General features: G+C 54.5%; 1 protein-coding gene across 1 annotated transcript; it reads right to left on the reverse strand.

The window, feature by feature from the left end:
* Nucleotides 1-1,376: 1,376 nt before the first annotated feature.
* LOC148821603 (extracellular serine/threonine protein kinase FAM20C-like) lies at nucleotides 1,377-12,765 on the reverse strand. The gene is made up of 12 exons (XM_088930375.1): nucleotides 12,367-12,765; nucleotides 11,959-12,154; nucleotides 10,839-11,328; nucleotides 10,323-10,495; nucleotides 8,615-8,693; nucleotides 8,433-8,525; nucleotides 8,194-8,309; nucleotides 7,527-7,707; nucleotides 6,784-6,893; nucleotides 4,376-4,457; nucleotides 3,288-3,347; nucleotides 1,377-2,617 (listed from the first exon to the last, which is right to left on the reverse strand). Exons 3-12 carry the CDS (start codon nucleotides 11,324-11,326, stop codon nucleotides 2,347-2,349), a joined length of 1,653 nt encoding a protein of 550 aa, XP_088786501.1. The 5' UTR covers nucleotides 11,327-11,328; nucleotides 11,959-12,154; nucleotides 12,367-12,765; the 3' UTR covers nucleotides 1,377-2,346.
* Nucleotides 12,766-16,582: the final 3,817 nt, after the last annotated feature.

Genomic DNA, 16,582 nt, shown 5'->3' on the forward strand with positions numbered 1-16,582 from the left:
AGCGGTGGTGATAACTGAAGAAAAGGGCGTTCGGCAGCCGGCAGTTATCGCCACCCCTTGGTTACAAGATGCGTTTTTTTTTTCAGGAAAGTAACTTGTCCGATCGGCTCGTTAAGGTGAAGTTTAAGGGCTTAACACGTTTTAAGAGTGTATCGCATCCATGCAACAGGCGCTCCGAGCCGTCTCCCTTCCATGTCGTTGTAGAATTGATCTTTTTTTTATTTTATTTTCACACAGATTCAGAATGCCTCTCGACCCCCCACAAAAAAAACAGGCGCATACGTAGATGTAGAAATACAGGTGAGGTTCGGTGCCCACACAGGGTATTAAAAGAGATAGTAAATCTAGATATTCTGAACTCCCCTTGTCTAAACACTGAGGTGTGTTGCACAGGACCGTCGGGAAGAAAGCTGGATTACAGCTGTATCTCTGAACTTTGCAAAATGCTCGCTCGCCCGCCCGCCCGCTCGTCTCCATCTACGCGATGGCGGCCGAAGGTACAGTGGACCGTGTAGCGCAACATCTCAGCTGCGAGTTCGTTGTTGTGCTGGGTTTTTTACCCTCTCCTCTGAGAGGAGACCCGGTAATACAGGAAGCTGCCGAGCTCCCTTCCCTGGAGAGCGAAGGGAAACCTGCAGTCCTTCTCGTTTTATCTTCTCTCTCTTGCCGGAGGGAGGTCGTGCAAATTGCAGTTGCCCTAGCCGAGCGGGATGCGGCGCAGGGGGCAGAACTGTGCCCGCTATCCCACCTCGGTCAGATAAAAATCAAATCATACTGTAACGATCAACAGCAGCGGCTTCAGCCCGTGACGCCACAGACGGGGAAAAAAAAACCAGAGAGTGTACGTGTGAGGGTCTGGGGGTGTGTGGCTCTCTGGTCTGGGGGTGCTGCCGCTGCGCCGCCCCCTGCTGGCTGCTCGTTGTTCATATAAAACAAATGACAATGACGATAATGCCAGTACTGAGATGCGGTATTTGCTTCCACTGGACGGAGACCTTGCGTTCGTTTAAAATTCTGTTGCTTCGGATTCTCCTTTATCGCCGCGGCCGGATGACGATGTGGGACCTGAGAATCGGGGGGATGGGGGGGCGGGCGTTTTCACCCACACGAGCAGAATAACTGAAACTGGCATTTCATCACTGAGCTGTTGCGTTAAAACACACATAAAATTAAAACTAGCGGAAAGCAGTGATTAGCTGTGGGCGGCAGGGATCCCCCCCAGCAGGCCCTTACTGAGATACCGTGTGAACGCAAGATAACTTTTCCCCTGACGATTTATTAGCACAGTGTCACGGACACGGACTGAAATCCGTGTCAGATCTTGTAGAAGACCCTATGCGATGCGATAAGAGCTGGAGAAAACAGGAGGCGTGGTAAAAGGGAACACACAGGGGTTTAATAGTGCACAAAAATAATAGTGACAATCCGTGAGACAGTGTACAGGGAAGACAAAAACGGCATCCAAATCCACACGGGTCCAAGGGCAGGTCAAAGCACAGTCCGAGAGTCCATCAACAAGGAATCCATCCTGGGACGCGACAAAGTTAAAATCCCCGGGAGGGGGGAGCACACGGACAGACAAAACATGGAGGTCCAAGGGTGACGGGGCGAGATCCTCCAGACCCCGGGCTCAGGAAGCGGGAGGTGTCGGGGATGAGGCCTGTGCCCTCAGGAGACGGACGTAGGGTTTCCTGGTGCTGGGCGGGCCTCGTTACATCTTACCCTAATGATGAGCCCCGAGGACTGGAGGAGCTGGTCTTTAAATAATAACGCTAAAAGGGTACACCTGGGGAGCTTCATCACACGGACAATAGTGAGAGCAGTGGAGCGCCCTCCAGGGAGGGATGTCGGGCGTGACACACAGAAGGTAAAATGTCCGGAGTGTGGTCAGCTCATTGCATAGTGGACTTTTCCGCTCTAGAAACAGTTCGGTGACGATGAACAGGGCCAGACCCTGGCCTTAAATGGCTGGTCCTCACGGGCAGCTCGAAGAGACAGGATCTCTTTACTCGAGGACAGAGATGGCTACAGGGCCACTCGATACAAGCGCCTGTGTTCACATCGTCAGCCCAGAAGGCCACCACAGGACCCTTCAAGACTCAGACTTGGTGGGGACTGAAAGCAGGAAGCGCAGCCTGGCTATGCTGCTGAAGAAAGTCCCTCAGGAAAGGACAGGACGAATAATCCTGCCAGCAAGCAGACATGCCAGAGGTGATCGGCCCAGTCTCCTTATCACCGCAGACAAGCAATCTGATGTGATCCTGTCTCTCGGGCTCTTCTGATGAGCCCTGGGCAAGGTCTCCGAGGAGATCAACTCCAGGGCCTGGGCCGCTGTGCTCGCCGATGTCATTTCCTGTCACCTCTGCCCTCAGCGACGGCTTCCTGGACGAGGGCGTCGGCGGCGATGTCATCGTAGACGACCTCGCCGGGGTGGGCGGCCTCGCAGGCGCGCAGGGCCCGCAGCACGGCACCCAGGCGGCGGTCCACGGCGGCGAGGTGCGGCCGGGACAGGACGGGGCTCAGCGGGTCGCGAGACAGGGACTCCCGCAGGACGTCGCCCAGGCGGTACTCCGGGCGAGACAGGAGCTGGAGGCGCAGCATCGTGGAGCGTCTGATCCTGCAGGGAGAGTTCTGGGAGCTCACAGATGGACTCACACTGTGTTGTCCACTGCAGTGGACGTCTGTCTTTGGCTTCTCCCACAGAAGTACAGGACGCACAAGCCAAACACAGGAGTCGCGTAAAATCACAAGAGATCACAACAACAGTGTGTGAGACATAGATGGCTCAATAAAGAGGTTGAGGGGGGACTGCATTTACACACGTCCACTGAGTAGCGTTACTGCAGAGGGGACAAAGGACTTCTTCTCAGTGTTTTTATCTGAATCTGGCACCCTGTACCGTCTCCCTGATGGCAGTGTTATGGGTGTGTGGAGTCAGCGGTGATGTTCCCAGCCATTCTAGGAACCGTATGATGATACTGGTCAGAGCTGGGGGCTGCTGTGTCCCCAGTTATTCTTCCTGCCATTTTCCCAGTCCTGGACAGTTTGGTTTTGCTTTTCAAGCCCAGGTTTCCGTACCAGACTGTCCTGTTAAGTGCCATCTTTAGACACAGTCGTTTGCCATCTCTAGACACAGTGGTGCTCACTTAGTGTGTGCTGGGGAGGGGGCGATTAGGCCCCCAAACCTTAATGGTGGGACCCCCCCCTTCCCCCTCGGGGACGAGAGAGGTAGGGGTCTTGGCAGGAGGTTGCGAGAGGAGAGAGACGGACAGGCGCAGACGTGTTACCTGCAGCACTGCCGGAGAGGCACCAGGATGGAGGGCTCGTCGCGGGAGTGGCGTCCAAACCTGCGGCACAGGTGAGCACAGGTGAGCACAGGTGAGCTCAGGTGAGCACAGGTCAGCTCAGGTGCACTCAGGTGCACTCAGGTGAGCACAGGTGAGCACAGGTGAGCTCAGGTACACTCAGGTGAGCACAGGTGAGCACAGGTGAGCTCAGGTGAGCTCAGGTGAGCTCAGGTGCGCTCAGGTGCGCTCAGGTGAGCACAGGTGAGCACAGGTGTGCTCAGGTGAGCACAGGTGAGCACAGGTGCGCTCAGGTGAGCAGGGGGCGTGTGGGGGCGGGCTGTGGCCACACTGCACACACGCAGCACCAGCGCCCACAGGGACCCCAGGGAGGAGAGGGGAGGGACTGTTGCAGGAGGAAGCATCACTTGTCAACCACAACACAATCGTGAGCAAGCGGTGAATGAAGTCTTTAAGACCGGCCAAGGTCTCGCCAGCAGAGATGGAGTCAGGTACACCAGGTTCAGATTTAGGAGCAGGGCTCTTGGTTTACTGCCAGCGCTGACGCGAGCTGACGGCCGCACTCTCTCACCTTCTTTACACCTTCTACCGTAAGGCAACAAGCCGCTCTGGACCAATCCTGAACATTGACACTTTGTACGGAACATCTGCTCGCCTCAACCTGTTAACTTCTTAATCTCTCCTCCGTTCCTTATTGCAATAAAGAAATCACGACTTGCTTCATCAGACCCGCGCGAGGTTTTCTGTCTGGAGCAATAATAAAACTTTCTGTAGCTCCCTGAACAGACGTCACCTCAAAGCGCCCGAATCCTTACAACAGTAAAAATTAAAACCATACCTACAAGCAAGCAAGGAAGGAACTCTGATTCCCAGTGTACAGCAGTGTGGGCCGTTTCGGGTTTTGCCAGCTGGAGGATCTTTCTCACTTGCAAGCTGAATGTATTTAATGCACAACCTTTGCTGCCTCCATGAAGTCAGCAGCTGGTTTTGACTTTGACTTGGCCTGAGAGCCCTGCGGCTGCTAACTCCCGGAACGGCTCAGTCTGCTGAGCAGCGGGAGTCCCACTCACGCTCGCCCGTTGTCCAGGTGCAGCAGGAAGGTGTCGTTCCCGAACTTCTCGAAGGTCTCGTAGTGGTGCCTATCCATGTTGCCTGGGAAGACGCAGGGCAGGAGGGGGTTGGGGGGGGCTGGACACTGTGCAGCGCGCATACTGTCTGCCTCAGTGCAGCAGAAGACACTACAGCAGAATACAGGGTAGCAGAGCACAGCACAGCAGAATATAGCACAGCCCCAGAGAAGACAAGACAATATAGCACAGCCCCAGAGAAGACAAGACAATATAGCACAGCCCCAGAGAAGACAAGACAATATAGCACAGCCCCAGAGAAGACAAGACAATATAGCACAGCCCCAGAGAAGACAAGACAATATAGCACAGCCCCAGAGAAGACAAGACAATATAGCACAGTCCTACAGAAGACAAGACAATATAGCACAGTCCCAGAGAAGACAAGACAATATAGTACAGTCCCAGAGAAGACAAGACAATATAGCACAGCCCCAGAGAAGACAAGGCAATATAGCACAGCCCCAGAGAAGACAAGACAATATAGCACAGCCCCAGAGAAGACAAGACAATATAGCACAGCCCCAGAGAAGACAAGACAATATAGTACAGTCCCAGAGAAGACAAGACAATATAGCACAGCCCCAGAGAAGACAAGACAATATAGCACAGCCCCAGAGAAGACAAGACAATATAGCACAGTCCCAGAGAAGACAAGACAATATAGTACAGTCCTACAGAAGACAAGACAATATAGCACAGTCCCAGAGAAGACAAGACAATATAGCACAGCCCCAGAGAAGACAAGACAATATAGCACAGCCCCAGAGAAGACAAGACAATATAGCACAGCCCCAGAGAAGACAAGACAATATAGCACAGTCCTACAGAAGACAAGACAATATAGCACAGTCCCAGAGAAGACAAGACAATATAGTACAGTCCCAGAGAAGACAAGACAATATAGCACAGCCCCAGAGAAGACAAGGCAATATAGCACAGCCCCAGAGAAGACAAGACAATATAGCACAGTCCCAGAGAAGACAAGACAATATAGTACAGTCCTACAGAAGACAAGACAATATAGCACAGTCCCAGAGAAGACAAGACAATATAGTACAGTCCCAGAGAAGACAAGACAATATAGCACAGTCCCAGAGAAGACAAGACAATATAGTACAGTCCCAGAGAAGACAAGACAATATAGTACAGCCCCAGAGAAGACAAGACAATATAGCACAGTCCCAGAGAAGACAAGACAATATAGCACAGCCCCAGAGAAGACAAGACAATATAGCACAGCCCCAGAGAAGACAAGGCAATATAGTACAGTCCTACAGAAGACAAGACAATATAGCACAGTCCCAGAGAAGACAAGACAATATAGCACAGTCCTACAGAAGACAAGACAATATAGCACAGTCCCAGAGAAGACAAGACAATATAGTACAGTCCTACAGAAGACAAGACAATATAGTACAGTCCCAGAGAAGACAAGACAATATAGTACAGTCCTACAGAAGACAAGACAATATAGCACAGTCCCAGAGAAGACAAGACAATATAGTACAGTCCCAGAGAAGACAAGACAATATAGTACAGTCCCAGAGAAGACAAGACAATATAGCACAGCCCCAGAGAAGACAAGACAATATAGCACAGTCCCAGAGAAGACAAGACAATATAGTACAGCCCCAGAAAAGACAAGACAATATAGCACAGTCCCAGAGAAGACAAGACAATATAGTACAGTCCCAGAGAAGACAAGACAATATAGCACAGTCCCAGAGAAGACAAGACAATATAGTACAGCCCCAGAAAAGACAAGACAATATAGCACAGTCCCAGAGAAGACAAGACAATATAGCACAGTCCCAGAGAAGACAAGACAATATAGTACAGCCCCAGAGAAGACAAGACAATATAGCACAGTCCTACAGAAGACAAGACAATATAGCACAGTCCCAGAGAAGACAAGACAATATAGTACAGCCCCAGAGAAGACAAGACAATATAGCACAGTCCTACAGAAGACAAGACAATATAGCACAGCCCCAGAGAAGACAAGACAATATAGCACAGTCCCAGAGAAGACAAGACAATATAGCACAGTCCCAGAGAAGACAAGACAATATAGTACAGCCCCAGAGAAGACAAGACAATATAGCACAGTCCTACAGAAGACAAGACAATATAGTACAGTCCCAGAGAAGACAAGACAATATAGCACAGTCCCAGAGAAGACAAGACAATATAGTACAGTCCCAGAGAAGACAGCAGAGCAGAATATAGTGCAGTCCTACAGAAGACAGGACAGTGGAATATAGCACAGAATAGCAGAATACAGGATGATCATAGAGCAGACAGGACGGTGGACAGCGGACAGTGGAATAAGGCCAGCGGGGGCTGACCCATGAGGAAGTCCAGTATGGCCATGTCTATCACATCCACCAGCCTGGTGCTGGCGTTGTAGGGGGGGGTGTTCTTCACTGTAGCGCAGTAGTCTGGCTTCTTCTCCCACCTGCAGCAGATTAAGTGAAGGGAGAGGTGCGCTGGTGAACCGAGTCCTCCCTCTCAGCAGCAAACCCCTCCCCTTCCTGCCCCACTCCCTCGGGCCTCCCTCTGTCAGTCCTCACCTGCCCCCCTCGTTCTTATACTCTTCCCTCTCTCTCCCCTCCTTCCCCTCGGTCTCTCCTCACCCCCGTCTCTCCTTCCTCCTCTCTCTCCCCTCTCTCCTCTCTCTCTTCCCTCTCTCTCCTCTCCTTCCCCTCGGTCTCTCCTCACCCCCATCTCTCCTTCCTCCTCTCTCTCCCCTCTCTCCTCTCTTCCCTCCCTCTCCCCTCCTTCTCTCTCCTTTCTCTCCTCCCTCCCTCTCCTCTTTCTCCTCTCTCTCCTCACTCCCGTCCCTCCTTCCTCCTCTCTCTCCCCTCTCTCCTCCCTCTCTCCTCTCTCCCTCTCCCCTCCTTCTCCTCGGTCTCTCCTTCCTCCTCTCTCTCCCCTCTCTCCTCTCTCTCTTCCCTCCCTCTCCCCTCCTTCTCCTCGGTCTCTCCTTCCTCCTCTCTCCCCTCTCTCCTCCCTCTCTCCTCTCTCCCCTCCTTCTCTCTCCTCTCCCCTCTCTCCTCTCTCCTCCCTCCTCTCCCCTCTCCCCCCTCACTCTGCTCTGCGGTGCCGGCTGTAGGACCGTCTCCAGGGGCTCCTCCAGCTGCGCCGGGGGGCCAGGCTGAGGTCGGGCAGGAAGGCGGCCAGGGAGCCCTCCAGAGCGTGGGGCCGGCCGCACACCGCGTGCTCCGTTGAGCAGTAGTACGAGCACTCGCCGTGGAAGCACAGGTTGCCCACTGGGGGGAGACAGAGAGGTTAACAGTGCTAGTACTGCACTCCCAGAAACAGGGGCTGCACAGACAGACAGGTGGACAGGCAGGCAGGCAGAGGGGCTGGACAGATTGACAGGTGGACAGGCAGAGGGTCTGGGCTGACGGACAGGTGGACAGGCAGAGGGACTGGACAGATAGACAGGTGGACAGGCAGAGGGGCTGCACAGACAGACAGGTGGACAGACAGAGGGTCTGGGCTGACGGACAGGTGGACAGGCAGAGGGACTGGACAGATAGACAGGTGGACAGGCAGAGGGACTGGACAGACAGGCAGGTGGACACAGATGGACAAGTGGATGGACGAACAGGTGGCCAGATGGACAAGTGGACAGGCAGGCAGAAAGGTGGAAGGACAGGCGGACGGTCAGATGGACAGGTGGTCAGACAGACAGCTGCACGGACAGGAGGGCGGAGGGTCAGGTGGACAGGCAGGCGGTCCAGCGGGCAGACCGGGAGAGGTGTAGAAGGTGTGGGCCAGCCTGCGGTCAGTGGTGATCTGCTGGATTTCCGAGGACACGTTCACCAGCCGCCCCACCACTGGAGGAATCCGCCGGAAGTCCAGGATCCTGGGAAGCGAGAGGGAGACAGAGGGGCAGAGGGTTCGAGGCTGTTCGCCTGCCTCAGGGTTGCTACATGAAAACCAGGCCTGGGCCCGGTCCTGGTTCTGGTCCGTCACGCGCCTGGGGTACCTGTCCAGGTGGAAGGCAGCGATCTCAGCGTTGTGTCTCTCGAAGTCCGAAAAGTAGAAGAGGTTGGGGTCCGTCTCCTCGTCCCGGGCCTGCCTGGAGAGAGCAACACCGCGGGCCGTGAGTCCACAGGACCCACGGGCCCGTCCGGACCCCCCCTCCACGCTATCTACACCAGGACTCACTTCATGGGCTTGAACAGGGCCTGGCCGTAGTTGGAGAAGGACATCACCAGCTTGAGCTGCGTCCCTCCCGGTTTCTGAACTGTGGCAGACAACAAACACACCAGCGCTCAGTCACTGAACACACCATTGCTCAGTCACTGAGCACACACTGACACTGAACACACCAGTGCTCAGTCACTGACCACACCAGCACTCAGTCACTGAGCACACACTGGCACTGAACACACGAGTGCTCAGTCACTGCACACACACTGACACTAAACACACCAGCGCTCAGTCACTGAGCACACACTGACACTGAACACACCAGCGCTCAGTCACTGCACACACACTGACACTGAATAGCACACGCACGGATACTGAACATGCTTGAACACACACAGACAAGTACCCTGCAAAGGTATGCGTAATACACATTCCAACAGTGCAGTTCAGGTGGGTAACTGCGTCAGCATGATACACCTGAAGAAGGATCCACAGCCGAAACGTTGTGTTTTCTTCCTTCTCTTTTCAGCAGGGAATAAGCCTATTGCTTGTTCCTTCCATAAACGCAGTTTCCGAACACCACGACATCAAGACTCCCTCAACGCGCAGTACCCCGACCAGCCACAGGGGGGCATCGCAGGCCCATGGGTGCGCCACAGCTGCTGCGAAGACGCAGTCGATCAAGTCTGGGCAACGGCCACGACCACGGCGTGTGTGGGGTGGAAGGCGAACCCGAGCACGCCGTGGGCAGTCGGCCCGTTGTGCGGCCCTGACTCTCCTAGGATTTCCAGAACCACCGTCCTACTCCGACAGGCTGGGGGAACTGGACCCTTTCAGTCTTGAACAGAGACGCCGACCGGGGGCCCCAGCTAGAAGCTACGTGGGAGCACATCTCTACAGCCGACTGCGGGAAACGCTTCTTTGCGCGAAGGGTGGTGGGAGTGTGGAACAAGCTGCCCCGCCGTACGAGCCTCGACTGCTCGGGCATTACAACAGCCCCACAGTAACGAGAGCCACCTGACCCCGAACCTGAATACTCTGGCCGCCGAGCCGTCGTTATAAATGCCCCTGGAAACCGACATCTGAGCAGAGCAGAACGCACACACGGGCCTGGCCCTGCGGGGATTAAAACACTGATGATGATGATGATGAAATATTCCGTGGATTACATAACTCATCCGCTGCGTTAAAAGGCGATTGTCGTGAGTGGCGGATTAGGGTTAACGGCCTCTGTCGGCTCTTTGTCTCAGACCGCAGGCCGACCTAATGAAAAAAGCCTTTTTTTTACCCTCCCCACTGTGCTTTTAAAGCAAAGACGTCCTCCTCCTCATGTTCCTATTGGGGGGGGGTGGGGGGGCTGAAGGCGGCCCCTCCCTGCGGAGCAGCCGCCAGTCGGAGCGTCGGAGAAACCGAGCAGAATCCGGCTCCGCAGCAGTGCAATCCATCCCAGGTTTTCCCAGGATTCCGGCTTATCGTGGGACTGCACCGAGGCGGCGCAGCGGCGCGTGTGCTTGGCATGACCTGAGCCCCACACGCCTGGCCGAAGACACGCCGGCGCCAAGAGCCGTGGGCTAACGAGGCTAACGAGGCTAACGAGGCTAACGAGCCGCGGGCCCCCGGTGGGTGGCAGGTCCCGGAGCGGATCACACCCCCAAGCAGCGGGAGCGCGGAGCTGCCCTCCCGCGATGAGGCCGGCGGCGCCCGGCCGTCCTGCGGTCCGCACCTGCGCTGATGATGCGCTGTCCGGCCAGCTGCTGGGTCAGCGGCTCCAGGGCGGGGTCGTCACGGCGATACAGCGCCCACCGCGTGATGCCCAGGTGGAAACGCAGCCAGGGAGGGTGAGTCTGGGCACTGCCATTCCACTGGGCGGCATCGTAGCCCACATCATCGCTGACCCTGGGACACAGACAGGACACCGGTCAGTCTGGACACTCCCCTGTCCACTGGGCAGGGTCACAGCCCCAGTCATCGCTGACCCTGGGACACAGACAGGACACCGGTCAGTCTGGACACTGTCCACTGAGCAGGGTCACAGCCCCGATCATCGCTGACCCTGGGACACAGACAGGACACCGGTCAGTCTGGACACTGTCCACTGGGCAGGGTCACAGCCCAGATCATCGCTGACCCTGGGACACAGACAGGACACCGGTCAGTCTGGACACTGTCCACTGGGCAGGGTCACAGCCCAAACCCCGGGCTGGTCAGCTCACTGTGTAGAAAGACGCTGCATCCTCACCACTCCTCGGTGATTCTGTTGCTGTCTTCGTTGCTGTCTCCGACCTTTGACCTCACTCGCAGTAGCCAATCGTCCTCTCCGACCTCTGGCTCCGGCAGGTTGTACAGAGGATGCTGGAATAAGGCCTGCAGCTTGGAGCGGACTGGGCTGTCGGCCATCTTGGGCGAGTCCTCTTGCCTCCTCTTTGCAGCCATGTTGAGCGAGGCAGTGGGCCCCCCGTTCCAGGCTGGGTCGGGGTGTGCCTTGCTGGCGGCCATGCTGGGTGTGGCAGTGTCTGAGGGCTGGCCGCTGCCCAGCGGAGCGGAGCGGGCTGTCTTCCTCACGTACTCCCCATGAGGAGCGAGAGGAGTCCGGGAGCAGGTGTCCTGCAGGAAGGAGAGGGAGTACAGGGCGAGGAGGAGGTGCAGGGCCAGGGAGAGGCAGACCAGGAGCTCGAAGATGGGGCCCGACCTTCGGCGCAGGACGAGGGGGACACAGCGCAGCCTCATGCCTCTGGACAGAAGGACAGAGGGACAGAGGGAGAAAGACAGAGGAACAGAGGGACAGAAGAACACAGAGAGGGACAGAGAGAGACAGAGAGAGAGAGACAGAGGAACAGAGGAACAGAGGAACAGAGGGGCAGAAGAACACAGAGAGGGAAAGAAAGAGACAGAGAGGGACAGAAGGACAGAGAGACAGAGGGACAGAAGGACAGAAAGAGTTAGAAGAACAGAGGGACAAAGAGAGAGACAGAGAGGGACAGAGAGAGAGACAGAGGGACAGAAGGACAGAGAGACAAAGGGACAGAAGAACAGAGGGACAAAGAGAGAGACAGAGAGAGATACAGAGACAAAGGGACAGAGGGAAACAGAGGGAAAGAGAAGTAAGAGAGAAGCAGAGAGACAGAAAGTTTGATTATTTCTGATCAATTAGATCAATTAGTTACCTGCATATCACTGTTCTTTCTCTGGATCTCTCAGGAATGTGCGCCAGCAGTACCACCGTCTACTGTATGCGCCCCGTGTCTGGGTGGCACCGCAGTTACTGATAGAAGCATACATCCTGTCTCTGGAGCTGTGATCAAGCCTCTCCCCCATCATCAGACTCGGCACCCGGGCAGGAAAGCAAGCGATCCACTTACCGCTCTCCTTCTGAGGCCAGAATCCGGGACGTTGCGAAGAGCTTCTGTCTCCTTGCGATGTGAAAGCCCGCGGTCTGGGCTCCGTCCTCTTTATCCCCCAGGGCGTCCCTCGATCCAGTTCTGCTTTTTTTCCCCCTGTAGACACTCCGATCGCTGATCAAACAGAGCCCAGCGGTCCTTGCCAGGTTAGGGTGATCTGGAACAGGTGCAAGGGGGAGGGAGGAGGGCAGGGAGAGACAGAGATGGGAGGATTCATCCATGTTGAGTATTACTGGTGCTGTAGAAACTACTACAGCTACTGATACTGGTACATTTTACCATTAATACTGCTACTGGAACTCCTACTGCTACCAGTGCTACTACAACTGCTCCTCCTCCTACTTATTCTAACAATACCAAGCCACTAACTTTAGCATCCTGGACTGGGACCCTGGCTGTGATCTCCGGGCTGTAGGGGCTCATCCTGGACTGAGACCCTGGCTGTGATCTCCAGGCTGTAGGGGCTCATCCTGGACTGGGACCCTGGCTGGGATCTCCGGGCTGTAGGGGCTCATCCTGGACTGGGACCCTGTCACGCTCGAGGGGATAGTGAACCATTAGAGTCAGGGATTTAAGTTTTCTTCCTTTTGTTGTAGGGTCAGAGCTGAACACCCAGGAGGAAGAGTAAAGAGGTTTTCCAGGGTTATTCCAGTCTCAGGAGTTGGAATTCTTCCCGGATGTCTGGACATTGCATCCATAGATATCCCAAGAAGAGCAGGGATGGGCAGCTCTGTTTCTGCAGGGGCTTCTGGGGCTTGTCTGTGTTTAGGGTTCAGTGTTCAGTACTGGTGTCAGACAGCAGACAGATTTCTCTTTATATAAGAGAGGATGGAGCTTGTCTGCGTTTAGGGTTCAGTGTTCAGTACTGGTGTCAGACAGCAGACAGATTTCTCTTTATATAAGAGAGGATGGAGTCCCTCTGTCATCACTTCCTCACATGCACAAGCACACACACTAACAGTCACACACTGATATACATGCATGCACACACACTGATATACATGCATGCAAACACACTTGACAGTCACACACTGACAGTCACACACTGATATACACATATGCACACACACTTGACAATCACACACTGATATACATGCATGCACACACACTGACAGTCACAGACCGACAGTAACACAGTGATATACACGCATGCACACACACTTGACAGTCACACACTGATATACACACATGCACACACACTGACACAGGCACCAAGCTCCCTGCCTGCTCTGAGACACACACACCGAGCCACACACAGGCGCTGGAATAAAATACGAGACTTTGTATTAATATTAAATTTCTCATCTCTCACTTGACTGGAAACAGTGCCCACTGGCACCACATGGATGAAAAATTGATCTCTCCCCCTGCCTTTCTTTCCTCTCTCATATCCGCCTCTCTCTCCTTCTCACAGCGGGGCTCATTCCTGCTGTCTTTCACTCTCTCGTCTCCTGCCAAAGCCTGTGCTCGCTGTCTCTCCCTCTTCGCTCCTGCACGAGCACTGCTCACCCCCACCTCACCTCTCTCTTCCTCTGTCTCTGTGGTGAAACAGAACAGGGGGCACCTGTGCTCACAGTCACACGAACCCAACTGTACGACCAGACACACATTCATGTGAGCACGCACAACAGTGCACACACCCATACACATCTATGCACAAGAGCACATATACAAACACACATCTGCACAAGAGTGCACACACACTACTTGAGCACGCACAAGAGTACACATACAAACACACATCTATGCACAAGCACACACACACATACATAAGAACACACAAGAGTGTACACATAAACACACATCTATGCACAAGATGGCACACACACTATGTGAGCACCCAAAGGAGCACACATACAAACACACATATATGCACAAGAGCGCACATACACACATACATAAGAATGCACAAGAGCACACAAACAGGTATATGAGCAAACACACACACATCTATGTACGTGAGTGCATACACATGTACTGTACATGGGCACACACACATCCATGCGCAAGAGTGCACACACCCAAACAGATATCTACGCACAAGTACACACACAGGTACACACAGGAGCACACAACAAATACACATCTAAGCACAAGAATGCACACAGGACACAGGTCCACACAAGAGCGCGCTCACACACACACACACATTCCCATCTCTCTCTCCATCTGTCTCACACTCACACGCTGCGTATTCCTCAGCTCAACGGTCCCCACAGTGTTGCTGTTGCTTGGCAACCTCTCTCCTCACTCCTGGTCTGCCTGCTGGCTGCTATTAGTGTGTGCGAGCGAGTGCCTCATCATCAATATGAGAGAGCGCCTTCAATTTTTCACGTTCAACGAATTCCAAGCATCCAGCAACATCTACATGCAGAGCGAGCTCCACTGACCTCCTTGCAAGTGCAATTTTTATGCCCTTTGGTTGCTCCTGCTCAGAGCCCAGCTATGCTGAAGCAAAACCCTTCCTTTATGGAAGGAGAGGAGTGAGTGAACCAGCACTGGCGCTTTAGACCCCCGTGTGAATGAGATGGTGGAGGGGCAGCCCTGGACTGGCAGGGGTTCTACTTAACTTTTAACGCAGCAACACCTGAAGAGATGAAGAGCTGGTTGTTCAGTTAGTCCCACATAGCCAGCAGCTCCGTCTCCCTGCAGCTCCCAGTCGGCAGCCCCACTGGAGCCCAGCAGGTGGGAGCCTGGCCAGTGCCTGGAGGGGAGACTCCTGGGATCAGCTGAGGCTGCTGCTGGGAGAGGTGTGAGTGGGGCCAGCAGGGGGCGCTCACCCTGCGGTCTGTGTGGGTCCTGATGTCCCAGTATAGTGACGGGGACACTACACTGCAAAAAAGAAAAGGTTTTGAGATAATGGGTGTTTCTTGAAAAGACTAGGGGTGTAACCGTGCTGTACTCCCCACTGTGAGCTGGTGTGGGGGGGGGGTATACTGGTGTACTGGAAAGAGTCGTCCACCATCGGGGGCTCAATCACCACGATCTGCTGCGGCAGCATCTGTGTCAGGCCCTGCGCACACATGGCCTAGCTGTGGCCCAGACCCCGCCACGCGGGCTTAGTGTCAAACCTGCGGGTTTTAACACAAAGCGTCCACTCGCGCAACAGTCGTCCTCTCCTGCCTCATCGGTCCGCTGAAAGACCTCGGATTTCTCCCCGTCCCGGGCCAGCGCTGATCCGTAGGGACGTTTCCGGTCTAAAACACTGCAAAAAAAAAAACCGCTCTGATCTCGCTTAGAGACAGAGCGCTGTCCGCGTCGTTTCTTTAAGACACAGTGACGGCTCAGAGGGCTCGTTGATGAGCGTTTCTCAAAGCAGGTCAGGAATTTAAAAACCGGTTACGGAGCTCAGATGCACCCTGTCCTCTTTCAAACCACAGCGGGTCTGTAAGCGCTGCTGGAAGAGTGGAAGAGAGAGAGAACATACAGGAAGGAAAAACAAGCGAAGTCTCTTTGATGCGGCCATGAATTTTTCATCATCTGCTCTGACACAGAGAGAGAGATGGAGGAAGCAGGAGACAGAGAGGCACACACAGAAGAGAGAGAGAGATAGAGAGAGGAGGGAGGACGGGCGTGAGGGAGAGAGGGAGGGATGAAGACAGAAAGAGAAGAGGGGACGACCGATTCCGGATCTTCAGAAACATCGCTGGCCGCTGTGCCCTTGCTGGCGGCGGGGTGACTCTCGGAGCCCCGCTCCCACCCCAGGCCGGGCCCTGCAGGGCCAGTCCTCATCTTCATGTACAGCTGGGAAGGAGCCAGCGTTTCGCCTTCGAGACTTGGGAAGAGGAGGAGAGGCCACACGTACAGGGATATACGTTTGCCTCACGGCTCTCCCCCCCCACAGGGTACTTCCGGTTTAATCAAGAGCCCCAGAGCCTGAGAAGAGCTTCTGGTCAGTGGCCTCCAGTCTACAATCCAACTGGGCTCTTAATCAATCCGGCTCATTAACCTCTACCTGCTCGTTAACACCTTCTTTTGGCTCTTTAGGGGGAATGTAATCAGCACGAGCCCTGACACTGATCAATTTCTTCCCCTCCCTCACGTGGAATATGATCGATCGGAGCCCTGCCGACCACAGAGATGTCTCCTGTCGCTGGGAGGGTCCGACACAGCGCCGCCACCCCCTGCCCGTGTCTAAACTGGTCACCTGTGTGGCTCAGTGCGAGCAAGGGCCATCCAGACCAGCTGGCATCGGCTGTGCCACCTGTTCTGACTCCCCAAACCGCGCCCTGGTCTCAGCCTCTGCAGCTGTGGACCGTAATAACAAAACATGAATCAATAAGAGCTCCTCCCCTAGTCCAAAGACGTGCTGTTAGGTGAATTAGATTCCGGTAAAATTAGCCCTGGTGTGAGTGTGTGTGTCTGTGTGTGTGTGCCCTGTGATGAACTGGTGTCCTGTCCAGGGTGTACCCCGCCTTGCGCCTGTTGCATGCTGGGATAGGCACTAGCTCCCCCATGACCCTGTATTGGACAACACAGTTAGAAAATGGTCGGATGGAAATAAAGAAAACCTACAAACGAGAGGAGGCTAGTTAGGCTCATCTAGCCTGTAGGGCAAGTGATGCTCACGGGTGGGGGGGGGGGG

The sequence above is a fragment of the Atractosteus spatula genome, chromosome 13 (assembly GCF_055471065.1).
Source record: "Atractosteus spatula isolate fAtrSpa1 chromosome 13, fAtrSpa1.hap1, whole genome shotgun sequence".
NCBI lineage: Eukaryota > Metazoa > Chordata > Actinopteri > Semionotiformes > Lepisosteidae > Atractosteus > Atractosteus spatula.

What these genes read in the sequence shown, in the direction of transcription:
- LOC148821603 (XM_088930375.1), bottom strand. Translation starts at nt 11,326, where the DNA reads ATGAGGCTGCGCTGTGTCCCCCTCGTCCTGCGCCGAAGGTCGGGCCCC. An exon ending in AGCCGGCACCGCAGAGCAGA is followed by an intron (nt 6,894 to 7,526) that starts GTGAGGGGGGAG and finishes AATCTGCTGCAG; the next exon opens with GTGGGAGAAGAAGCCAGACT. An exon ending in CATACTGGACTTCCTCATGG is followed by an intron (nt 4,458 to 6,783) that starts GTCAGCCCCCGC and finishes GCGTCTTCCCAG; the next exon opens with GCAACATGGATAGGCACCAC.